The 27891-nt window shown below is 37.3% G+C and overlaps 1 protein-coding gene across 6 annotated transcripts in view; it reads left to right on the forward strand.

Annotated features, from left to right (window-relative positions):
* SLIT2 (slit guidance ligand 2) overlaps positions 1–27891 on the forward strand; it is a 365106-nt gene that overhangs the window by 304311 nt on the left and 32904 nt on the right. For all 6 annotated transcript variants that reach the window (XR_010409316.1, XR_010409317.1, XM_045881403.3 and 3 more), the window contains 4 exons: positions 1471–1634; positions 14038–14162; positions 14302–14399; positions 15870–16009. Coding sequence is in view for 4 of the 6 variants with exons in the window: in XM_045881403.3 (XP_045737359.1) it covers positions 1471–1634; positions 14038–14162; positions 14302–14399; positions 15870–16009 (527 nt within the window). In the remaining 2 variants the exon portion in view is untranslated. The remainder of the gene's footprint in view (positions 1–1470; positions 1635–14037; positions 14163–14301; positions 14400–15869; positions 16010–27891) is intronic.

A 27891-nucleotide genomic window follows, 5' to 3' on the forward strand; every position in this document is an offset into this window, starting at 1 on the left:
GGTGATTTATCCGAAAAGGCAGCTGAAGGAAGGCGCTGCCTGAGCTGAGCAGATCTTTTCCTTCTGTGAGCGCCCCCCACCAACAGTAGGAGCAGTTCGAATTGTCCTTGCCATGTGTCTTGTCTGTCCTGTGTTTCTTTTATGCATTTGTCTTTGATTCTCTAGATCATAAAGAGCTCTGCTCCATTCACTTTTTCCACTGCGTCCCTTCACATAGGAAAGACTTAGCATTAAATGACTCCAAAACATCATTTTGCTCATTTTCAATTTCATAGAAAAGTTTGAATCTGAGCATAACATTTACTACACTCCAATTCTTGATTAGAGTTGGGCATTAAAACTGCTACCATATAAAGTATTATGGTTTCACAAGTATATTTTGGGATTTTCCTCATGAAAGAATAGGATTAATTTTGCTTGGACTACAGACCTAGAAGCATTACTATTCACAAGTTAATTATATTTATAATTAAATCAGAATTAATCTATTTTTAAATGCCACCTTATGCATCTACTACTTGCACCAAGCTTGGCAAGTTTACAAAACCCATAGGTTGATGTCTCTGGCCTCAGTTTCTCAATCTGTAAAATGAATTATTAATACTATTGGCCTCCTAGAGTTGTTATTTAGGGTAAAATGAGGTATTTCATATCAAGTGGCTCAGCACAGTACCTGCATTTTGCTGCAATAAATGTTAGCCATCATCTTGATTACTTTTTCTATTACTGCTACTGCTTATGGGAGTGGGAAGCCAAGTTCTAAAATGAAGGACTTTGTAAAGGGACAGACATCTAGTGAAGGTCCAGATCCACTCTAGTGAACTAGCTCTATGTGTCTTTATTATTTCATGCCCTTTCTTATCTTGGTCCCTTCACACTTACTGGTCCTTTACCCTGAAACACCCTTCCCAACCTTTTCCCACCTCCTTAATCTAATGATGTAAAAGCTCAGGTTTTTAACCACCAGTCTCCCAGAAAATTTACCCCTCTTCACAGTCACCTCGTAAATACTTTTACTGTAGCACTTACTAATGAGAATTATTTGCATGTTTGAGAATGTGTTAATCACTTTCCCAGAAGCAGTTCTTTGGTGTTAAAAATAATGTATTATTTATAATTTGGGGCCCCAAAACCTGGCATAGTGATTGGGTCCTCAGTAAATCATTAGCGAATGAAGGAAGCATTAATCTGCGTGTCAGGTACGCATGTACCCAATATAAACCTGTCTCTGCAAATACAGGAACACCTTGTGGAGCCCAGGTAAATTTTTAAGGCTAGTGACAAGCCCCTAAGTCCCAGCTGCCCATAATTCAGGAAAATGGGGAATCCCCGATGTCTCCATTTTCTTCTAAATTGTTATCAATACATCCGTAGGGATTTTCTCCTGAGCACCACTTTGAGTTATGTTCCTTTAGGAAATAACAAGACGTCCGTACGGTGTGTGTGCGCTTCTGTGGTGTTGTTTTCCAGGGCAATTGGAGCCAACCGTCTTTACTGCGATTGTAACATGCAGTGGTTATCGGACTGGGTAAAGTCGGAATACAAAGAACCCGGAATTGCTCGCTGCGCCGGTCCTGGAGAAATGGCAGATAAATTATTGCTCACGACTCCCTCCAAAAAATTTACATGCCAAGGTACGATTTTTAACCCTTTGCCCTCCTGTAAATAAAAGTTCACTGTATTCATTTAAAAGGAAAAACATGGCTGCTAGACCTCAAAGGTACAGCTGAAAAGCCCCTAATAAATCATGGCTAATGACTAATGACTGCTTGCACAGGACCGAGCAGTTCCCTGAGGAGCCCCAGTAAAGAACCGGGCTTTTCAAATAAAAACTGCAGAAGTGATTAATTGGAAATGTCGAGGTTTTCTTTAAAATGTATGGCGAAATGAAGAGTATGCGATTTCTGGAAATTTCTCTCATAGCCTCTAACAAGTACAATATTTTGCTTTTGGCTTGTCTGAACCTGTGCCCGGCTCCCAGGGCTGCCAGGGCCCTGTGGTTTCCTGATGCCAGGTACGGAGAAGCAAGCCCTCCCAAGTGGTCAGGCCAAACCCTCTGACTCGCCTCCCATGTTGATGTGGGTGTCTCTTGCTTGTTTGCATCCCTCTCTTTTCCCCTTGTTTTATGTATCTGTGGATTCTAAATGGTGCCTTCGTGACAAATACATTTTCTTCTCTTATTACAAGATAATCCATGCCTGATATAGAAAATCCAAATAGGAAAATGTTAACGACAACAAACATTGTATGTCTTCGAGAGCTAAAATTATGCATTAATCACAATACCCAGAGATAACCACTACTGAACTTGATTTTATTAAATATGTTTTATGTGTAAAACTATATCCTGGTATTGTGGAACTTAGAGAGGTGTACAGTATGGTCTTGCCTTCCAAGGCTTGCAAACCTAGCTGAAGAAAAACTTTCCACACTTGAATATTTTAGGTAGGAAAAACATCTAAGTAGGTGATACTGTGCACTGGGTCATGGTGTGAGTTTCCAGCTTCACGTTCCGATAGTTAGATAACCTGAGTTTAATAGATTAACCAGCTTGTGCCTCAGTTTCCTCATGTGTAGGCAGAGATGATGATAGTACATACCTGAAAATGTTATTGTTAAGATTAGATATTACTACGTGTGAAATCAAAAAAAAAAAAAAAAAAGGTAAAGAAGATGCCAATGTCACAGAAACAGCATGGAATAGATTGCAGGGGTGGAGGGAGGGGGGAAATGGGGAGATATAGGTTAAAGGGCACAAACGTTGAGTGATAAGAATAAGTTCCGAGAATCTAATGTCCAACATGATGAGTGTAGTTAATAATACGATATTACGCTGGAAAGTTGCTGAGAATAGATCTGAAGCATTCTCACCACAAGCACACAGGGTTTAACTATATGAGAAGGTGGATATGCCAAATACTTGGATCTTATTAATCATTCCACAGTGTATGTATATATCAAATCACCACATCATGCCTTTTAAATATATACAATTATATTTAATTGTATATATTTAATATATATATACAGCTGGGGAAAAAGATTAGTTGAATTAATGTGTGTAAAACGCCTTGCCTTGCACGCAGTAAGCACTCAAAATAGGTTAGCTGACAATTTTATTATCATAACACTTTAGAACACCAACAACACTGGGATGTAGGACAAGCAATGTTTTACTGACCAAAGAAGGAATTTCTGAAAACCATATTCCCTCGAAGCATTTTTTTAAATGGCGTCTGATGTTTTTTTCAGAGCTATAAATGGCTGCAAATGATGTAGTTTGCAGTGCGCTGTAAATATTGACATTTTGAAACAAAACTCTTCCAGGGGCGTCTGTGTGGCTCAGTCAGTTATGTATCCGACTCTTGATTTTGGCTCAGGTCATGAACTCAGGGTCATGGTCTCAGGGCTGTGGGATCGAGTGTAGGTCAGGCACTACGCTGGGTGCAGAGCCTGCTTAGGATTCTCTCTCTTCCTCTCCCTCTGCCCCTCACCCCCACCACCCTTAAAGAAAAAAACAAAACAAAACAAAACTCTTCCATTATTCTTCTAAATATATTTGATGGAATCTAAATATCACAACTAACTTAAAAGAGACAAAAACAAGATCCTCTTTAGATTTTACATTGTTCTTTTTCCTTGAACTTCTGTTTTTCTCCTTGAGTTTCTATTTCCAGTACCTTGGAGAATTGTCTCATTTTTTGCTCCAAAAGTATATATATAATTTGAATTTTTAAAATGTCCTTCAACCAAAAATCTTTGAGTTTTTAAATTTTTCTTAAAATTGAATTGCTGTTAATACTCAGGCTCCATTGCTTGGGACAGCATAATTATTTATCAGCATGTTAATATTTTTATTAAAAATTGGAAGTAAACTTTACTGGAAATGCCTCTCCAGGATTATGTGCACTGATTGCAAGAGGCTTTGCAGATAATCAGTGTTTTAAATTATTCTTTTGTAACCGCAGATGTTTCTTTGGGGCAGTGCCCCCAAATTTCTGGTGTGCTGAAAGGCATATCATTGTTTTGGAAAGTGGAGGAGATTGTCAAATGGGAGATAGGGAAAGAGAAACTGGCATTAAAACTTTCTCTTAGGCATCATCATCGGGCAGATGTGTTTTAGAAAGCTGATATGGGGAAGTTGAGAAACTATAAACTGATTTTGTTATATTTCTTTGTAACCAGAGATGCTTGTTCTCCTTTCTGAAAAATGCTGGTGCTAATGTATGTTTCTCAAAGGTTAGAGTTCCCTGGAGATATTTCTTTTAAAAATATTTCATGATAATATAAATTTGAGAGAAGCTACATACTTGCATTCAATTCTCTGAGGGACATTGTTCACAGTCATTTACTACATGTTCTCAGAAGTCTGACACATACAAACGTACACACATACATAAGTGACTGTTGAACTCAAGATATAGCTAACTGATTTGACCTTTTTTTTTTTTAAGTTTATTTATTTATTTCAGAAAGAGAGATTAAGTGCGAGTTGAGGGGAAGAGCACAGGGAGAGGGAGAAGCAGACTCCCCGCTGAGCAGAGAGCCCGATGTGGGACTCCATCCCAGGACCCTGAGATCATGACCTGAGCTGAAAGCAGACGCTTAACTGACTGAGCCACCCAGGCACCCCAACATTTTTTTTCTTTAATAGCCTCTTGCTTAGTTGTTAGTGTGGCATGAATAGAAATATGCCTGAGGGAAAATTAGTCTGGATCAGTGATGCACGGTAAGACTTTCTGCAGTGATAAAAATCTTCTGTATCTGCGCGATCAAATACGGTAGTCACTGGCCATGTGTGGTTGCTGAAAGGTAGCTAATGCAACAGAGGAAGTGGATTTTTCATTTTATTTAATTTAAGTTTAACCTGAAAGAGTCAGGTGCAGCTACCAGCTCCCATGTTGGAGAGCGTGGTTGCTACAAAAGCTCAGAAGAAGAAATTGTGTCAGAGGAGAGTGGCTGTGAAAAGTTTAGTGCAGGTGTATCTAAGCCAGTTATTGGGACGGGATGTCAAGTCTGAGGATGGTGCCACGGAAGCAGAGCTGTGTTGTAGGAAAATGCTGGAACTGTGGTTTAGTTTAGTATTCATGAAGTTCTCAAGTCAACAGACTGCATATATTTCAAGCCATACCCTAAACTGGGTAGCAGATAACGTGGGTGTAGGGCAGGTGACAAGAAGGGTAGACATTCAGAACTCAACAAACAGAGTGTAATTGCATTTAGCAGACTAAGATTTACTCAGTTTTTCTATAACTTAATCTGCTTTTAGAGTGATAGCAGATGTTGAAACTCATAATGCCTTTTGCCAGCATTTCTTGGTAGTTGTCAAAGTACTGTGAAGTTTCATTGTCTTATTAAGACTCTTCTAGTTGAAGATTTATGACCGTTCATACGGCATCTTTGCCACTACTATTACCAAGAATAACAATAATAGTAATAATAACTAACAACAGCTTATATCGAGGGTCTGCATTATGCTGAGGATTTTACATAGATCCTTATCTCTTGTAACTTTTATAGCATTCCCAAAATAAGTACCATTATTTCCCCATTTGGGAGATGCAAATATTATAATTTAGAGAGATTAAATAATTTGTTCAGAATCACTCAGCTCCTAAGACAAGGAGCCAGAATTTTTGACTCACTGACTCCAATTTTTACCACTAAAATTTACTTTATAATTTTCAATAAAAATATTCTCAAAACAAATCAATATAAGTAAGAGTGCCATTCTACTATTGAAACATACTTAGAAAATGAAAGTTTTGGACCACTTTAATATGCTTTGCTAAAAGTATTTATTGATAATAAGTGGATTGGTAAAAGGTAAAGTACTCTGATCTACTAATTAAAATAATTCACTTGAAGAAATCTACTGGGTACTGAGTTTTTGAGCTATCAGGCCTTATGAGCTTAAAAGCAGTAAAATGACACTTCTTTAAATATTTTATAATTTGAGCTTTTAATATTTTAACTTTTCCCATAGTTATGCCAGTTTAATATGTTTTATTTTATTCATGAAAATCATGTAAGTACATGCTCCTAATATTAAGATTTGTAAATATGTAATTTCAAATTACAGCAGGAAGATGACTATCATTTAATTGAAGATGTGTTTATATAGCTATATATAAATATAATTTAAATGTTTTCTCTGCTAAGAAGGGCTAGGCCATTATTTTGAGTAATATATTCAGTTAACAATTTTTATCCTACATTTTTCAGAGTACTCTCCTTATGGTATATTATCATAGTTTCAGGGCACAACAAATAAATAAATTGGATGAAATAGATTATCAGATAATACTTAATTAATACCGAGATTAGAACATTCTTGAGTGAGAAGCAAATGGTCGTGACTTCTCTTGATAACCCAGATCTCCAGTCTTCATCTTTTAAATATCAGGTGATGCTAGAATGATCAAGCAGTCTGTAGTAAAACAGAGATTTTTGCCTTCCCCGTGGAATGCAGAATATTGTTAATTTCTGATATTCTCTTTATGGCTCTTGGTTCAAAAAGATTTAGCTATACAGATAACTAAGTTGTTCACCTTTAATTTGATAGACATTTACTAAACACTTAAATGTGCCAAAGAATGAACAGTCTAGTGGAAATGAATGATATATTCCTTCTTTCATTCACCAAATGTTCTGTGAGTTCCTATTACACACCAGGCACAGTTCCAAGGTATTAAGAATCTAGTTCATGTCATAAACAGGACATAGAAAGATGCTTGTCTTCATGGAGTTTATATTCTACTGATAAATACATTTAAATAGATGATTTCAAAACAATAAGGAGGTTTGGCAATAGAAATATGTATAAGATACTAATAATGTGGGCGCCTGAGTGGCTCAGTCGGTTAAGTGTCTGCCTTCGGCTCAGGTCATGATCGCAGGGTCCTGGGATCGAGCCCCCACATCGGGCTCCCTGCTCGGCGGGGAGTCTCCTTCTCCCTCTGCCTCTCCCTCCACTTGTGCTCACTTTCTGTCTGTCTCTCTCTCTCAAAAATAAATAAATTAGATAATTAAAATTTTAAAAAAGATACTAAATACATATATCCAAATCAAATAATCATGGAATTGTAACTGATACCACCAGGTCCATTAGGGCTTCAGGAGAGTCTCATAGTGAGTCAAGAGGAGCCAAGAAGGGAACACAACGGAGGGGAAGAGCCCCAAATGGACAGGTGTCTGGTAGCCATGAACTCAAACAAGCAGGAATATGATGCTCAACATACTTCATTATTTCATTTATAAAAGTTAGATAAAGGGTCAGAAAACCCGAGACCTTTTCATATCTCAAGATTATCAACATTTCACCACCACATGAATCTCTTCCACTAATATTATATGTTAAGATTCCTCTAGATTCTGGAATTCCTGGGGAAAATTCCACATCTCTCAGCAGTAACACGGTAATACTGTCACCTTTTTCAGCAGGATCAACATCTTCCTTTTGGAGAAGTTCTTGACAATCTTGAGGTCTTTGTTTTGTGTCTCAAAATTATTGGTTGATATTGTCTTTAGTCATTTAGGCAATTAAATAATATAGCCCAGGGGTGCCTGGGTGGCTCACTCAGTTAAGCATCTGACTCTTGATTTTGGCTCAGGTCATGATCTTGGGGACATGGGATTGAGCCCCGCGTTGGGCTCTACCCTCAGCAGGGGTCTGTTTGGGATTCTCTCCTCTTCCTCTGCCCCTTCTCTCTCTCTATTTCTCTCTCTCTCTCTCCAACAAATAAATCTTAAAAAGAATTAAAAAATAATAAAAATATAGCCCAAACTAGAAGTAATGAAAAATTCACTAGATCAGTTTTGAAGTAGTATTTAGAACTTGGTCAAATCCTTTTTACATTTTCATATTTATTACCACCAGCATATAATTATAATTTTGAAATAAACTTAGCTTTTTGGGGATTATGAATTGCTCACTGACCAAAGAAAATATTCAGGTTTGTACGTAGTTATTTACCAAAACCACCATCTTTAAAAAACAAATAAGGACTATTTTTCTTTTCTTTTCTTTCTTTTACTAAGGACTATTTTTCATTATACTTTTGAAAACTTAAAACACTGGGAAAATTTTAACAGGCATTAATATTAATAGGTGATGAGAACCAGCAATTCATATTCTGTTCTTAAATCCTGTACATTCATATTCAATCTGGTATGAGAAAATTCCATAAAATAATTATTGCCCTTTTCCATTCAGCTGTGACTCAAGAAGCTCATTTATTGGCCTGAGGTCACATGTGTATATAGCAAATAGCCAAGCCTAGTGATCCCAGAAGTGTAATATGCAACATTTGTGTTTTTGTTAAATCATTTATGTAACTCAAATTTATAAGATTTTAACCCCCTATCATCTGTTGACCGTCCCTAACTCTACAGTGAAACTACAGGGATTCCAGCAATTTGCATCTTGCTAATTTCAATGGCTTCTTTTTAGTCCTCTTTGTTTTTCATCTTAGACGTTGGTAGCGACTGCTCCTTCTTGTACATTCTCTTTGCTCTCTCTTCATTCCTTTGCTGACACCTTTTTCTTACATTCTTTAATATTGACATATAGCGGGTTCTCTCCCTACCCCTATTAAGTTAATTGATTCCAATCCCACAGCTTCAAACGTCAGCCATGATTTTTCTAATGAGCTACAGATTTAATATTTCCATGCAACTAGTGAATTCCTCCCCTGTGTAGGCTTGTAGAAACTTAAAACACATATTCCAAAACGTGCCTTTTCATTTCCCACATCCTCTTGCAACTGCATTCTGTAGTTGATGTATACATGTCTCTAATACTGAACTATAAGTTTTTCCAGAAACTTTGGCATTTCACTTACCTTTGAACTCCCAAAACTTAGCTGACTGCCTGGCACAAAGTAGATCCTCAATAAATATTTGATAACTGAATGACCTAATGATTGAATGTTGTTTAAAAATATGCATTTGATATTAGTGCTTAAGAAATGCAGTAATGTAATAGCAAACAGAGCTTAGGGTTTAGGGGTTTTAAATAAAAACCTCCCTTTAGTTAATTATGCCCAACATCAAATACCCCCTATATTTTTCCTGAGCTGTCTTTGATGTACCTTTGACCTTACACAAGGGCAGTGCTAGAGGATTCTCTTATTTGACTTATGTTTCCAAGGGATACCAGAATGAAGGCAGACTCTGGGATATAGTTAGAAATTTGTGTCTGGAGCTTTTAGTAATAAATCAAAGTGATGCAATTCTCAGTGGGTGGTAATATTGGTGTCAGGTGTATAGCTAGTGATTTCAGTCAAGTAAGCAAGTCTGCCTACAAGCTTTAATAGATTTGAGGTCCAGCAGTTTGTTAAAGATTAGAGTAACTGGCAAAGACAAATTGTTAACCAAACTTTTGGCTCATTTTCCCTTTGAATTATTAAGCTAAACACACTTCCAATCCATACAGCTGATGCAAGAGGGCTCTTTAAGACCAAGTCTTACATCAACCTAGTTATCCTAGACTGCCCTCCTTCATTTCAGTGACATTAGTAAACATCTGTATTCCTGAAGCTAGATTTTTTTCTCCTCTGCGGCACACATCTTACAAGGGCTAATGGGTTGGCAACAATTTAAAATTTCTTGAGACTAGTTAACTTTGGGCAAGTGGAAAGATTGAAGATTGGTGAGGTTGTTTCAGCAAGCAAGCTGTAGTTTCTTGCCAAGCAGCAGTGTTAAGAACAAAAACTCTCCTTCATAATGTTGTAATGTTTCTGATGGCTGTCCATGCCAGATTTACAAATCACAGTTGCAGTCCTTAAACCCATAAGATCATTCATTCTTGGTGTTGTTGCCCAATGGATAATTATCTCTCAGTGCTCCCAGCCATTCCCCCATGATTCTGATAATAATAGTCCCTGCAGTTTTCCCAAATTTCAGCATCTCCTGGCATGGACAGAAGGTACTCAGTGAAACCTAGAATGAATGAATGAATGAATGAATGAATGAATGAATGAATGAATGAATAGCAAGCTCTAGTTTGCCTTTGTCTATGCTAAAATTGGAGCAAACAAGCAGAGGAAGACTTCCTTTCTCCTTCTAAGTGAACCACTCATGTTCTCCTCAGCTACCTACCTTCTTTGGAAGTCTAGGGAAGACTGTCAGAACTTGCTGTGGCTTCTGTGCTTGCTCTCACTGTATTCTGCACTCAAAACTCATGAACATTTCCTTTAATGCTTAAAGCAACCCATTGAGATGGCTACCATTGCTCTAACTCCACACACTAACAAATCTAGATTACTAACTTAGTTTGATGGACCTCGGATTCTCTGTCCAAGATTACTTGCATTATGATAAAAGACTTGTCTAATTCCTATTCCTGAACATCTTTCATCTGGGAATAGTCAAGTGTGCAAAATTGTACCTGTGTTGTTTTTTTTTCCTAAAGAGCTATGCTCTTTTACCATTTTGTTATGACTTTAGCATCACTCTTTAGCTCTGATACCATCTCCTCGTTATAGAAATGGCTTAAAGATGTCGTTCCCCTTGAATAAGAACTTTGCAGGAAAGGATCTCAGAGAAAGTGTCCTGGGTCGAAAATAAATCACAAATTGAAGGCAAAGAGAAAATAGAAGGTAGACTTAGAAGAGGAACAATATATTGGTAGGAAGATGAATGAGAGGAGAGAGCCAGATACAAGGGATATAATTCTGAGGGCTTAGAATATAGAAATGAGTAGATTTAGATAAACCAAGTGGATGTTAAAATCACATTATAGGAAGGATGTTTAGTTAGGTGGAATCATAATCTAAATAAGAAAATAAAATAAGCAATAAAAATAAAATAAATAAGAATTATATAATTTTTAAGGTATTTGGGGATATTAGAGACTATTTGGAATTGATAACTCACAAACATCTTTTGAATTACCCTTCATTCAACCTCAGGAGCTAGAAATAAGAAAGCATTTATGAAGCATTGACTTTAAAAGAAGGGTTTGTAAAAGAAAAAGTGAGTAGAAGGGTAGCTGTGGTAGTCAACTTTACAAACCCGAAGAAGTTAGAACTCAGTATTTTAGAATGACAATCCTAATTCTGATGCCACCAAAACAGTTGGCAGGTTTAAGAAATAGATCAAGAAAAGCCTGTGCATGTGGGAAAGGTTGTTATTTTGATTCCTTTAGATAAACTGACTGTATATGAGGGAGCAATGATCTCATGTGGTTTGCCCATAAGAAATTTCAGGTAATGAAAACAGTTGAGCAGGATTAATTATATAGGAAACCAAATTTGGTCCTGGAAAAAAGTGCAGAAGTTAGTGCTTATTGGTTAATATATTAGGTATAGTTCAGTGGATATTTATTAAATAAATTTTGGCTCTGTGCTAAACTGGATTACTTCAGTCTGGCAATTTTGTTATCGGCATACTCTCTTACATTCTTCAAAATGTATTTAATTGGTTTTCTTGAAACAATCTCTGGCTTCTCATCTAAACAGTCAAACATAATTTTTGAAAAATGTCACATTCCAGAGAATAAACATAGAAACTGCCAACCCTGAACTCCTCTATTCAAACGGCAGTTTTACAAGGTTGAAAGCACAGAAATAGACCAAGAGACAATTTTCCTCAAGGTCTTGGGAAGTGGCCAGATGAGTGTTTACAGTCCTCGTATTTGCTATGCGAGCAAATGTTCTATTTTGCTTGTGTACATTCTTAGCTGTTTCCCCTTACGCCTTTTTTCCAAGTTAGATTCTTCTCTCTTCTACCCGAGCTGAGGTACCCACTACTTGCTTTTCTATTGCTGATTCCAAGCATGATAAAGTTAGCAGACACAAGGCTATTTATGGTGTGGTATTATCTTAATTTAACTTACTGCTTTAACTAACTGCCACTATTTATGTCTCCAATGTGCTGAAATAGCTAAATTTACTTGATAAACACGTTGGGGCAGGGGTGAGAAATTACATGTCTCTGAGCATCACTTTGGTATTGATCCATTAGTTACTCTGGTCACCCAGAAAAAATGAAGGGGACACTGGCAAGGCCTCTCTAGTGACTGAGGTGTCACTAGAAGTAAATAACACCCCTCTCCATTAATGCAGTCATCCCCAGGACTGTCATCCACTTCCAGATGGTTAAAAAAGAAACAGGAAGGGTGCCTGGGTGGCTCAGTCGTTAAGCGTCTGCCTTCGGCTGGGGTCATGATCCCAGGGTCCTGGGATTGAGCCCCGCATTGGCTCCCTGCTCCGTGGGGTGCCTGCTTCTCCCTCTCCCACTCCCCCTCCTTGTGTTCCCTCTCTCTCTCTGTCAAATAAATAAAATCTTTAAAAACAAAAAATAAAAACAAAACAAAAAAAGAAACAGGAATCTCTTTGTAGAAAGATTTCAGGGGTTTTGTTAATAGAAAAACTGACCAACACAGAACAGTATCCTCTTTTGGATTTCACTCCATAACCATTAAATCAATGTGGACTGGTATTTTTCAGGGGTAAAGGAATACACAGATATGAAGAGTTCTTATGCCTACCATGATAATTCACATTTTCTTTCTATTTCTGTGAGTACACCAGTAACTCACAAACATAAACTCTAATCTGTAGAAAAATCTGATGAACGATAGTTTATATGAGCAGAAATCCTACAATTGTGGGGTGGAGCTACCTTAGAAAGTTAGATCAGCGATAGTGGGAAGAGGGGCATTCTGAACAGTCAACTCAGATAGCTTTGCTGGAAGTTGCATGGGATGAACTATACAGCTGGGATTATCGCTGCTTGTTCCAGTGAGGATAAAGAACTACAGAAGTATTGCTGATGACAGAAATATAATGAATATATTTATGTTATAAAATATGTGTATTTTATATATATTAATATGTCACCCTGATACTGTCCTCATTGGTTGCCAAGAGGCAGTCTAATTAGCTCTCAGAAATATGGCCATAAGTAGCCTCAGTGGAACATAATTTTATCAAAGACAGTACAGTTTCCACATTGTTAACCATTTATGGAATGAATATGTGCAACCAAAGGAAAATGGCTGCAAATGAATCTGCCTTTAATCTAAACCTTTCATGGGTCAGGAGGTTTTTATTTTATTTTTTATTTTTTTTAAGATTTTATTTATTTGCAAGAGAGAGAATGAGAGACCGAGAGCATGAGAGGGAGGAGGGTCAGAGGGAGAAGCAGACTCCCTGCCGAGCAGGGAGCCCGATGCGGGACTCGATCCTGGGACTCCAGGATCATGACCTGAGCTGAAGGCAGTCGCTTAACCAACTGAGCCACCCAGGCGCCTGGGCAGGAGATTTTTAAAGTGTGTATCCCAAGTGGTGAGATTACAAGTGAAGATTATTTCGACAGTATTTTCTTCTTGGAGGGGAAGAAACAGAAATCTCACCCACTACAGGCCTGTGCTAATGTGTTAACATACTGAACCAAAAGGCTATGAGGGCGAATATAATGGAAATTACCTTTTTGGCTTATTTCCAGGTGCATAAAAGTGGCACTGTTTTCTATCTCCTGTATGAAAGTAACACTACTGGACTAATGATAGCCGGGCAGGTGCATATTACTGTATTTTTAATTGCACTGACTGTTTCTATTTATGCATTAAACTTGCCCACACATCCCCCAACCCCCCACCCCCCACACACATGCACACACACAAAGTCCTCTTTGGGATCAAAGGTATGCATTTCCATGACAGCTGGCTGAAGTTAAGATGGTGACAATGGCCATGGAATGCATCCACACAGGCTAGTTGGCCATGGGGGGATTGACCCTGGGACACTGGCATCACTAACATCAGATCCTAACCACTTAAGTTCACAGCCCATAGTCCCATTCTGACATTGGGCACTCTCACCATGCCTCTCAATGAGATGGTCTCCTGTTGCATTCTTGAACATTATACGATGATGCTGATTTCTGTTCTATTCATGGAAGAGATACACATATAGATAGGTGACCAATATTTTTTATACAAAATCTACTGTTACATTAAGGCATTTAAATAATTTAAGTGAACGAAAAGTACAAAGCATCAATTTCTTATACGTTTTAATTAATTTTCAGGTCCCGTGGATGTCAGTATTCTAGCTAAATGTAATCCGTGCTTATCAAACCCATGTAAAAACGATGGCACCTGTAACAATGATCCAGTTGACTTTTATCGCTGTACCTGTCCCTATGGTTTCAAGGTCAGTAGGAGCTTTTGAGGGAGCCCTGATCTGAAAACATAGCTTTCTTTGGTGGGTCCTCATTATTCTGTTGTGTTTTCTCTCTGTACTGAGATCTCCTTTATTTACACTCAACTTTACTTGGCCATTCCTTCTCTAGGGGCAGGACTGTGATGTCCCGATTCATGCATGCATCAGTAACCCATGTCAACATGGAGGAACTTGCCACTTAAAGGAAGGAGAAAAAGATGGATTCTGGTAGGTCATTAGTCTATAATATTCTGTCTGAAGCATTAGGGCAAGAATAACTAAGTAAAGATCCGTGTTCCTTTTCAAATCAAAAGGTGTTACTCTTAAAAGAAGCCAGAAATTTATTCATAAGGACAATATGTATTAGTCCTTCTCAGAGATACTGTAATATGAAAAACAAGACATTACAGTATTCTCAGCTCAGGATGCTATAAAATCAAGAAGTTTTTAAAACATACGTGCGTGCATTATGATTCATACACTCAGATTAGGTCAAGACAAAGTAGTAGCTCTGTTATGCTAATTAATAGCCAATAGTCTCCTCTTCAAGTCATATATTCATCTGTTGCTTTGTGTATTGCTTTAACAGACAGTTTGTAATGATAAGATGTAGGTCCCACTGAAACAGAAAATTCATGATTTATTTCCAGGCCACAAAATGAGTAGATAAACATGCTGTGAACATTTTTAATCTGGAGTTATTTAATCATATGGTACAATTACTTCAGATGTACTTCATGAATTATGAAACAGAGTTCTTATAACGACGGTGATAATTTCACATAAGAATGTTAATCTGCTACAAAGCTTGTTGGAAATACCACTTTTTATAATAAGTATTCTTCATTTCTGCATTCTGTTATGAAATGGTCTCTTTTTCAGTAAGACTCCTCAAAGATTATTCTGATACCTATCAAGGTCAAGTGTACAATGTGTTATTGTCATGGAAAAATTGTATCTATTGAGACTTAACGAGAACATTTACATTTTATAATGACAAGGAAGATGTAATTTTATTTTCATATTTCTTTTTTGTTTTGAGACATGGAAGACAGTATAGTTAGGGTAGGAGGTATTGCAATTTTTAAAGTCAGAACCAGTTCCTCTTTATTTATGAGCAGAGAAGTATGAATCATTTTATTAGAGCACAAGTTGAGATTAAGATACCTAGAGCTGTAAGCTTTGCTTGTGTTTTAGACCTGCCAATACATTGGATTTATTGACTTACAAGACCATGGAGCCATTTGCCCTCTTGCAGCTAGCATAAATTTTCTTTTTCAAATTGTTTCTGATTTAGGGGATACTACCTTAAATTCATGCTTACTACATGTCATTTAAAAGCATTTTTTTAAAAGATTTTATTTATTTATTTGAGAGAGAGAGAGTGAGAGAGCACAAGAGGGGGGAGCGGGAGAGGGAGAAGCAGACTCCCCGCTGAGCAGGGAGCCCAATGCGGGACTCGATCCCGGGACTCCAGGACCATGACCCGAGCCGAAGGCAGTCGCTCAACCAACTGAGCCACCCAGGCGCCCCTGTCATTTAAAAGCATTTTAAAGTTCAGTTTCTTACAGTTAAAACCTCTGTAGTTGATGAGTGTGTTTAGCTTTTTTCAATTTTTGGACCATATGGCTTTAAAATGCAACATGAACATGGGGTGTTTTTTTTTTTTTTTTTGCCTTTTCTCCCCCTGGTGTTCAGGTGTATTTGTGCTGATGGATTTGAAGGAGAAAATTGTGAAGTCAATGTTGACGACTGTGAAGATAATGACTGTGAAAATAACTCTACATGTGTGGATGGAATTAATAACTACACGTGCCTTTGTCCACCTGAGTACACAGGTAGGAAGAGTAGGAAATTCTGTGCCATCAATAGTCTATCTGTTCAAAAGCATCACTGGCAATGTGTTGTATATGTGTAGTAAGCCATTGTATTATTCAATAACTGGTAGGTGTTTTGAAAATTAGATGTAATGTGAATAACAGAGTTAAGAGGGTTTCAGCCAACCAAATGAAAGACCAAGCAGGCATCTACATAAAGTCATGCTATCCAGCTGAAAAAGAAGTTATCATTCTGAAGCTTTTCATCGCAGGGTTGCATAACATTTTTCATGCAAAGAATTTGTCCTGTGCAAACCAACCCACCAATACACAGGTGAAAAGAGGGGCATATTTTTCACATAGTCAAAACATAACTAAGCATTTGAGATTACTTGTGTCCATATGTGTTTCTTCACTAGTGAGTGTTTTCCTCTAATAACTCATGTCCTTCAAAATAAAATGTAATTGGGAGGATACTAAGCACTTTGGATAATCATATAATTATCACCTTTTTTTCTGACATTTTGTATCTGGGGGTAACAAATTTCCTAAGTCTTTCTGAGCTGGTAAACTTCCCTGCACAAACCAATTTGCTGTAAAGGCCATGTCAAGTTTAGACCTACCTGTTATGTCAGAATATCTGTTTTGATTGATTTTGGGGGCTATGAATAAGAAGCAGAATAGTTACAATCTTGTTTCTGTAATAAACCACTTCATCTTACAGTTGATAGAGAAAAGGAGAATGTTACACATTTTATTTGTAAGAAAAGGTGGGGAAGTAGATTCTGTCACTCTGTTCAAAATTACCATTTTCATTTCCATGGGTATTTTTCCTTAACCATGTATTTCCTTACAATTTTAATACATAGTTAAGAATATCAGAGGGTAAAATAACTATGTAGATGACTGAGGTTAACATCTCTAAACATGAAAAGATGAGAGCACATCTGTATGATTCACTTTCCCAGGGATTTGTCAGAATAGCATTGAAATTTAATCTTTTATGGAGTACTCAAACTTTGCATTTTAATAAGTACTTTTCTTTGTAGGAAAATTCTAGGTAAAATAAAAGTGTTCTGTTTTGACATCCCAGATCTGTTTGAGTGCCTTCAAACCTGTCTTTTCCATGATATGTTTTTTTTTTTTTACACCAGTGAAGCATATAATGTAATATATTGAGTTTCTAGGAGAAATGTGAACATGTTGTATCATAATTGTTCTATTACATATATGCAGCCCTTTGGCCCCTTAGTGGCTAGTTTGAATTCCTTGATATTGTGCATTAATAAAGGAGAGCAAGTATATTCAATAGGTACCCATCCTAAAACTGTTGGGAAGTGTAAGTGCTACATAGCTTTCACATTCACACTAATATTACTTGTGTCACACCTCAGACATTTGCCACTGGCCTGAACGCACAGATCCTGGAGCCCTTGGAACTACCCTGAGACTTACTGGCTGAGCTAAGTTAGACTTGTACAAGGAACCCAGTGTTTGCACTAAAATCTGTTACCTAGTACCTTCTTAGGATGGAATAATTCTGTTTTCCGATCATTGTCCTAATCATTATTGAAAGGGCTTATTCACTTAATTTTGGAAGCCTCTTTAAACCTACACCCACACTGACCTGGACAAATTGGACCCAAGCATTTCAAACACGCTTGGGTTAGCCAATGAGCTCCTGAGCACAGAAACCAAGAATTTATGTATATGCCCTGATGAAACCCTAGGCTTGAAAGCACTGTGTATTTAGTTCTTACACACCTTTTTTATGATAATTTACATCAGGTGGCAGACTCTTCTCCGTTGATTTGGAGGGGTGCACCTGCTTTGGCTTTAGATTTGCTAGATGTTATTCCTAATCCATTTCTTTTGGGTCTTACCTTCTCTCCCTTCATTTTCCAAGCTTCCTTCTAATACCTGCTCCTCTTGAACACATTTTCTCCATCCCAAGTGATTCAGTTCAATGCCCCTCCCTCTGAGAAGTATCATGAAGCCTCATTTCCCTCTGTCAGATCTTTGAAACATATCAAAAAACCCTGAGGCTTAGCAAAAACACTTTTTAACCAAAATATGACATCTCTAAAAGCCATCATGCAGGGATCTGCCATGACTATCTGTCCAGAGTCATTTGGCTCTCAACAAGAACTGAGGCTGACATGTTTTTAGTCATAGCTATTGCAAATACCGGTTTGCCTTAATTTGGGCAAAGGAGAAACAAAAACATTGAACTCAGTAGCAAGCTCACAGCATACAATACATGAAGATATTACCACTGTAACTGGGCTTGGTCTTGTGGGCAACAAAGAACTTGACAATTTGGCATCAGAGCAGATATCTATACGATGCACATTTGTAACCCATCCATTAGCTGTAGTATTTTTGTTCATATGTGAAATGAGCTCATTTACAAAATATCAAGCAACCATCTGCAGATTTTGAAATCAGTGGCGCATAAGTGGCCTTTAATTATAGGAAAGCATAAATTGGACTCTAGAGTTTCATATCATGCTTCATCCAAGTCTGTAGTGAGGGAGGAATTTTTTTTTTTTTATAATGTGGCTGTATTGTTTTAGATTTAAGATTGGAATCTGATTAATGAGTAGGAGACCTGAGAAAAGAAACCCCTGCTGTGCTCAGGGAATATAATCATGTTGTCATTGCTTAAAAATCACTCAAGTCATAAGTTGCTTTTCTGTTTGGAGATGTTTTACTCTATACTGCCAAAGGCAAACAATGAGAAAGGGAACTGTTTAGCAGGAACAAATAAAACTTCATGGGAAAAGGTTGTAAATTATTATGGTGAAAGGTTTTATATTTGGCACCCATGTCAAGAGTCAGAAATGGACATAATGTTAAGAGAGAAAATTCAGAGATCTGAAAGCAGTCCGACAGAGAACTCATGATGTGATGGGCAGGCTATAAAACAGAGCTAAAAATACTCAAAACAAAATGAACCACCATTGGGAAATTAAATTTATTTAAACCCTTGTGACCAAAACATCACAGTAAAAAGTTATTGATTTATTAAAGGGGAAAACTCGCTATTCTTTCCTGCTGCAGGGATTGACAACATAAATTTTAAGCGTCAATATTGTTTTTTATTATCTAATCCTTGCTATGCCTTCCCCACCTGAGCTATCAAAACTATTCTTTTCTACCTAACCCAACCCATTATCTGTCCTTCTGGTTGTATAATATGACTGTTGGTTGCTAGTATTTTTCAGATAAAATTAATTTTTGGAAAGTTTAATTCACTGTGATTTTAAATTAACCTTACTATGTTAAGGATTCAGGAAGTAGGACTCTGGAATTATTACACAAATAATTTAAAAATTCACTCTAGGGTTTTAATTTTAGCTTGCAAGATTATTTTTGTTTTTGTTTTTAATCATTAGTATATCCTTCCTAAAAACAGCACATATCTTGGAGCTATATTTTCAAGGAATCCCTCAAATTAAGCTCAAAACTTATAAAAGTGAAAATTGTAAATATTGCATCCCTGCAATGTTGACAAACTTGACACCTACTCTGAAGTTCTGGTATGAACTTTAGGTGTTGAATCGAAAAATATGTTTTTGCAAGTTTTGCAAGAGTCAGAACCCTGGATCAACTCTGTCATGATGATGTTTCCTAACACTGTTCTCATGGGACCATATACAAAGATTACAGAAAATTGATCACAGGATAAACCACGGTAGTATTAATGGGGTTATATAAATTCAGTGAATGAAAGCTTCCATACAAATTGGGCATGTAAAGACTTAGAATGTATTTGGTCAAAAATATCCAGACCATTTTAGTTTTTCCATTTTGTACCTTTAGTCCTTTGTTTTCCAAATTTCCAACGCCCACACACAAACCATGAAGTGCACATCTTAAAAAGTAGAGCTGCTGGTGGGTAAATGAACTGGTTTAGACACAGACCTCTGGCTCCCTGTGATGGCGTTTACCTTTTGCCTCATTTACTCCATGTTTGTGCGTCTGGCCCGGCTGTAGGTAAGAAATCTAAGGCTTGCTTCAGTTTGCTCTCACCCTTGGCTTCTCTGTTGTGACTGCTGCGCATTGGCTTCATGTGCTCCGTTGTTGTACTGCAATGTAAAAAGTCTTTTGTCTCTTCTGTCTTTGTCGCTGCCAGCTGATAATCTGAATGAGGTGGAAAAAGGTTAGTTGCCTTTTAAGTCTATTATGATTTTCATTTTAGTTTCCCTCTTTCTTTTAAAGCTACATAGATTTCATTGCGTGTACGTGGTAAAAGGAATGTTGGCAAAATCTGAAATCAATATGTCAAGTCAGGCATTTGGATCCTTGACATATGGATAGCTATGCCAAACACTATAAAAAGGGCATCTGAAGTGCACTTTATCAATTTCTAGAAATCTATGAAAGAAATTCTCTGAGTGGGAAGAAGGGGTGGCTAAAAAGAAGGACTAATACTTTATACTTCCTACTTGTTTGTATGCTTTAAAGATATCACAAACAGGAATTATTTTTACAATGAAAAACATAGGTCACTCAGTATAGTTTTAGATAGAAAAATTTTTAAATAGTGGGAATTTTCCTATAACTCTAAACTAACATCTTTAGTAATTTGAAACATGGAAAATATTGGAAGATGTATATATTTATTAAAACATTTTATAAAATAAGTAATGACGAAGCCAAAGAGGTTGATTTTTAGAATCACATTGTCAAAACATCATTGGATAGCATGAGTATTGGGCAGTATTTTCAAATCATAAAAAGAACCATATCTAATCATTGACATCAACATGGTCCATAGAGCTCCCCAAAAACATCAGGGCCCAGGAAAGGAGGTCCTAGAGTAATTACAGTGATAGGCATTTCTTGGGAATTATCATGAAACCTTTGTGAAATTCCATCTTAAAGATTCAAAATTATTACTAATAACATTGGATTTTTGCTTATTCAGCTGACCAGACATCTCCATGTGTCACATGCAGGCACGGCATCCTAAGAGAAGCACAACATGTGCTTGTCTTAACATTTCTGGCTGTATGCGAAGCATTTGCAGTAGGATGATAGGGCTAACATGGAATGCATTGTATAGCAGCTCTCTTTGTCTCTGCATACTACCGATTTCATTATTTTTTCTGTTGCATTATTCAGGTGATATGCTGTGTTTTGTCACTTACTATGTACAGAGTTAAGTTGAAAAACATGAAAAAAAAATGGCTGTGTATTTTAGAATCTTAAAATATAGCCTGTACAGTTCTCAGAGGATTAATGAATCCAATAATATTCTTGGGCAAATGTCCTCTTTTCTTTTTACAAGTAAAGCAATTGGTAGTCTGGGACAGGAATGTTTAAGGTTTGATTCTATCTCAGAAACACAATAGCAATTGTTCTGTTATAGGATTATGTCCTTAAATAGTTATATATACTCTCAGGAACAAGTTTGGCAGTGTGATAGTGTTTTAAATTACCATGTGGTTTCATATGTTGACTAAATTTCATGCTTATGTTTATAAAAGATGCCTTCTATTTCCAAGACTCTGCTGCTGACAGAATTTGTTTGAAAAGCAGTCAAATATTCTCTATTTTTTAATCCAAAACTTAACTAGAAATTAAATTTCAACTTCTTTATAGCAGAGAGTAGCTTTCTTAAATAAAAAGAAACTCCATAATTAAGTGACATATTGTTAATTTAAAAGAACGCTGTAGATGTGAACAATAAGGATCTAAGCAATAACTTGTATAAAATGAGAAAACATTAACCCAAGGATACATACCTTTTAAGTAAGGATCCAAATGCGAACCAATGTCTAGCTGACCCCAAGGCATACACTGTGATTTGGCGGGGGGACCTTCCACTGGCATCAGTCCCTTCTTATCTGCTGCGATCTTCCAGTTGGAATGTTTTCACATCCTACAGTGGCTTTGCCTAATCGTTTATGGTAAACAAGGTCTTCTGCTGTCTCTTCAGCTTGCTGTATATAATTGTCTTTTATGTGCATTTGAAAAGAGTAAAGCTATAGCCACAAAATTCGGGTGCAGGCAAACAATCTATTTTATCTACACATGAAAAAAAAAGTGCCTAATTAATGTGTGCACAGTTAATTAATTATTTCCCCCGATGATTAGACTACCTTCCATCACGTAGGGCAGGTGGGGTACGGATGAATTTGTGTAGTTAATGGGAAAAGCTCAGATTTCTTATCCTGGCACTAATATTATCAACTCTGGAATCTCTTGCAGTCTTTGCAATCTTTCCCCCCCAACCCCAGGAAACAGGGATAATGACATCTGTCCCACTTCACATAGGTGTTTGAGAATAACATGGAAGGATGTATGGGAAAACATCTTACAGTGTTAAATTTCTATACTTCAGAAATACCAGTTGCTGCCATTCTAATGGCATAAGAACCCTTAAGGGAATTTTGATGGAGAAAATCCTACCTAAAGTAAATTATATGTGTGAAGGAAATTTCTCTCCCAATATTTTTCAATATATCTTTCTCTAAATTATTATTTTGTAATTCCATTTTCCATGCACATTTCAAATAGAAAGACTTTAGAAATGTCTTTGGTTCTCTTTACCCCCTCACTCGACTTTGAAGTATAAGAAAATATTAAATGCTGAAAAACTCTTGGATTTCACTGTTGTTGCTTTTTTTTAGGCTTTGTGTATATTTTTAAATTGTTATGATCTCTAATTAACAGTGACTCTTTCTGCTATTAATTCTGCCTCAAAATGTATAACACTTTATGTCAAAGTCAATATAGCTACAATCATTCTTGCAGTCTGTTTTAACTAGAGAGAAAATTCTGGGAGCCTAACAAGATAATATGGTTTGCCTTCATTTTCCTACCTTTCAAAGCCTTCTTAAATTTGAATCTCAGAAAACATTTTAAAGATCCTATTTGCTCTTTAGTTAGTAGGCAGGGCCCACTGAGCCCAAAACAACAGTTTAGCTTACGCAAGCCTTATTCAATCTAATTTGGATTTATTTATTTTGAAAACAGAGTTAGGGCGCCTGGGTGTCTCAGATGGTTAAGCGACTGCCTTTGGCTCAGGTCATGATCCTGGAGTCCCAGAATCGAGTCCCGCATCGGGCTCCCTGCTCAGCAGGGAGTCTGCTTCTCCCTCTGGCCCTCCCCCTCTCATGTGCTCTCTCTCTCTCTCAAATAAATAAATAAAATCTTTTTTTTTTTTTTTTAAAGAAAACAGTTAAACATTTCTACAGTTTCAGTAGATGTTGGAATTGGCTACATTATTTAGCCCTGATGTTCCAATGAGGAAGTGCTAAGAAATATGTCCTTTTTTGTTTAGTTTGGGGAGAGGTAAGGTTTTCATTTTAAAAATTCAAAAGATATTTATTGAGAAAATACCTTACGCAGGACACTGTGCTAAGCATCAAACATGATTTTGTTAAATGCATAAAACATTAACCTGTCTACCAGGCAAACTGTTTGGCTTTGTTTCTTCACTTCGAGTTCAGTTTGGGTCAGTTATTTCACCAGTACAAAGCCATCCTCTCTCATATCCAAGAAAGTTAGCAGCATAATATAGTTACTTTACTATATGATAAGTAAAACAGTCTTTTCTGAATGAAAGCTAATCAAACTTTGTAGCAAACAAAGCATTATGGAGCAACCCATTTCATCCTATTTAGGACAAAAGTGAGAACATAAAATGATTTTCCTTGTTTGAAATATCTTATTATCCACATTTATAGAATATTTTCTTGAGCCTTCCTGTTTTGAATTATGATTAACTTTTTCTCATGAGATTACTCTCCCCTTCCGCACGTGGCCCATTTTGTACACCTCTTACATCCAGAGGACATTTATCAGTGTCTATTGGATCTTCAAGAACTCACGGCCCCTCAAGATCATTTCCTTATATAGAAATATAACCAGTGGAATTAATTAAGTTTAGAGAAGTGGGGAGGATCTGGGTAGTTTATTGATCATATTTTGGAGGTCAGTGAACTTTCTAATTGATAGGATGAATTTCAGTTTAGTGAACACAAATAAGAAAGCATCATATTATTAAAAAGGATCCTCAGAAAGAGTTGGCTCTTTAAAAAGGAAGGAAGGAAGGAAGGAAGGAAGGAAGGAAGGAAGGAAGGAAGGAAGGAAGGAAGGAGAAAGAAAGAAAAAGAGAAATAAAAAGAAAGAAAGGGAGGGAGGAAGGAAGGAAGGAAGAACAACACACTCTTAGTGATGAATAAAGTCAATTATTACCATCATCATTGATAAGGATACCGAATATTCAGATTGGAGATAAGGCATCTGTTCGTGTTAATGTGCTCTGGTGCCTGGGATTATCACCTTGAGCAGAAGATGTAACAAACAGGGCTGGACTGGTTCAGCAAAAGAGGAGAAAATAGAAATGCACTTCTTTCAGGTGTAGTTCAGTTAACAGTTCCTGAGATGACTCCCATCATCCCATCCTGCCCTCTACTCAGTTCATCCATGTCCTTGCTACACTGAAAGATCTGTGGGAGGAAAGAAAATGTTTTTCTTTATACAAATAAAGAACAAATGGGAAATGCACAGTTTTTTTACAGGAATTGGTTGGAATTTTAAAAATGTTGGTCATGAGAAACATTCAGGTCCATTTATCTTACCTTTTCAACCATGCCATTTGAGTGCCGACACAGAGACTTCTACCATTCCTGAATTCACGCTCCCCATTTCCAATCGGAACGGTCATTTTTTGGTAGATGGGATTACAGGGATATCAAAGAGTCAACAGGCTGTGCATCTAGTCCAGCTTGCAAGGGCGCCCCTCAGGCTGAGGTCTCAGAACACAGATCTGCTGCTGGGTCTCCTTATTCTCTGTTCTTCCTTACATTGTTCTTTATACCACCTGGGTCTCTTCATTAATGTTTTTAAAGCTTTTTTTCCTGTGAAAAGCAATCAAGTAAGTGCTGTCTTTCACATTATTCAGCAGCCATCGAGTTTCTAGTTTGTGCCAGGCAATTTGCTAGTCGATGGAATGGGAAGGAGGAGGTGTAAAAATATCAATCAAGGCATCCTTTGCCCTCAAGTAGTGTACCTATCAGAAATTAAATCTCATTTATTTTGTCCAATAGATTACTGTTTTTGATACCTTCCCTTGCTGTGCCAATTCAAATAAGGTAAAATTAGCACCATTTATTCAGGATTTTCTTGAGCCAAGCAAGAAATCTAAATGCAGATATTTGAAGAATGATGCATTTGACCCTCCAAAACTCTGTGTTCTGGGGGTGCAACCAGATTTCCTCCCGTTACAAGTATATTTGAAAATGTCATAACAGATTAAGTTTAACACTAGAATTCTGGTTCAGTTATTCAGATTGCTGTCCTAAGTTCCCTTTCTATTATTACTAATATTAATGTTGTATTTAAAAGAAAACAATTTTGGTTAAGAATTTATAAATAGGAACAAGAACAGCCTGCAGTGTCAGCCCCAGAACCCTCCCCTCCCCCTTTATACATCATGAGTCACAGAATGGACTCTGAGCCTTATTTTGGGGGGGGCATTCAGAGAAAAAGGAAATCTGGTTACGTTAGCAAGAACTAACAATGTCTAAGTGTTCCAGCAATGATGTGTACCCATATCTAACATTGCTTTTGGGTAGAAATCCTCAACCTGAATTTATAACTCTTAACTTTTGGACAAATTAAAATATGATACTTATTAAATCAAGTGTACTTTTTCCTATTGCTTTATCAGTATAAAACAAATGAATATTTTATTTTTTTTTTAAAGATTTTATTTATTTATTTGAGAGAGAGAAACACAGCGAGAGAGGGAACACAAGCAGGGGGAGTGGGAGAGGGAGAAGCAGGCTTCCCGCTGAGCAGGGAGCCCGATGCGGGGCTCGATCCCAGGACCCTGGGATCATGACCTGAGCCGAAGGCAGACGTTTAACCATCTGAGCCACCCAGGCGCCCCTAAACAAATGAATATTTTAAACAGAGTGATTTGAAGTTGAAAAATTTCAGAAATCCTAATCCAGGGACCAAATAACCAACCTCTTTTCTGCTCAGCAGGCTTTGAGGACTGAATAAGCCCAGGTGAGACATGCTGTTGCTCAAATTTCTTGGCAGATAGAAATCAACTAATTGTCCATCTGCTAACTCTTCATAAATATCTTCTTCCTGAAAGAATAGTTTACCTTGAATCCCTTTAGGGGTAATAATGGATTTGGGGACTGTGTTGTAGAGCTTTTAATAACAAACAAAAATAATAAGTCATTCAGCCAGTTTCTAAGCCAGGATGCTGTCCATAATTTAGTCACTAAATGAAACCCAAAGAATACTGGAAAATTAGGCATCTTTTTTTCTTCTCATTTTTCCATATTGTAACTTCTCCAGAGTAAGGACTTCATCATGCATCATCATTCATGTCCTTTAATCATTGGCTGGAACTATCTCAAAATATTTCTCCCCAACATTTTATTATGAAAATTATTAAACTAAAACAGCTTTGTATTTTGATCAAATAAGAAATTCTCACTCCAGAGTACATGTGAATTACTCCTGTTATTAGTGGTTGATTTCCTTAATAAAACATATTATTTTTAAATTAATAATAATGTAGATAGTTGGTAGTTATTAACTGTAGCTCTCTGCAAGTTCAAGCCAATCTCCGTATTCATTGTAAAGTTGATGAAACAAGACATTGGACTCACTTTTCTCCCTCTCTACAAGACACAGTTGCTTGTGATTCTCTTGGCCTTTGTCACTTTTAATACCCTAAGGGGAGGAGAATCTTCATTACAGTCCGGGTCCATCTGTCTTGCAAACCCTAACTGTTAACATCAGTTCCCCTTGTAGAGAGACTGAAAGGTTTGGTCCAGGTCCACCCAGACTCAGTGCTTTGCAGATAGATTTCCAGCCCCCACAGCAAATGTAGAGCCCACCTATTCAGCTGTGCTCTGCTGGACCTTGACTCTAGCAGTGCAGAGGTCATGGTCATGGGTTGCTTCCTATCCTTGTGCACCACTTATTCTAAACTCTATTAGAGAATCTCAGAGACCTAAAAGAAAATTTTAAGCCAAGGAGAGGACAGCCACATGAAATGAAATAAGAAATGAGACATAAGAGCCAAAAAGAAAGAAAAGAAACAATGGTATAAATTGAAAGTTTTGTTCCCCACTATAATCCTCTAATAATTTAGCATTTACCACCTGGTTTGTTTTCTAGTACTATTATAACAAAGTACCACAAATGGGTGGCTAAAACAACAGTAATTTAGGGAGGTAAGAAGTCTGAAATCAAGGTGTCAGCAAGATTTGTTCCTTTTGAGGGTCCTGAGGGAAGGATCCCTTGTGGACTTCTCTCCTTGGCCTGTGGATAGCCACCTTCTCCCTGTGTCTCTTCAGTCTTTTCTCTGTGCCATATTTCCCCTTCTTATAAGAACATCAGCCATAATGGATAAGGGCCCACCCTGTGACTTCATTTTAATTTGATTACCCCTACAAAGATGCCATCTCCAAATAAGGTCATATTCTGAGCTGCTGGAAGACTCCAACATATCTTTTTTTAGGGGACAGAGAGAAGGAACACAAGTCAACCCATAATACCACATCACTATTTATTTTTAAAGATTTTTATTTATTTATTTGACAGAGAGAGAGATAGCGAGAGCAGGAACACAAGCGGGGGAGTGGGAGAGGGAGAAGCAGGCTTCCTGCCGAGCAGGGAGCCCGATGTGGGACTCAATCCCAGGACCCCGGGATCATGACCTGAGCTGAAGGCAGACGCTTAACGACTGAGCCACCCAGGCGCCCACCACATCACTATATTTTAAACTTTTGATTTTGCCCCAGAAAACCTGGTCATTTCAGTATTTTCTATGTCACTGAAAGGTACTTCCTACTATACATACCAGAAACCTAGAAGTCTGAGACCACTCCTTCTCTCTCCCCTGCTCTCATCCAACC

This window comes from Mirounga angustirostris, unplaced genomic scaffold (genome assembly GCF_029215605.1).
Source record: "Mirounga angustirostris isolate CCGP_5_RB_7025 unplaced genomic scaffold, mMirAng1.0.hap1 SCAF_2, whole genome shotgun sequence".
Taxonomy (NCBI): Eukaryota; Metazoa; Chordata; class Mammalia; order Carnivora; family Phocidae; genus Mirounga; species Mirounga angustirostris.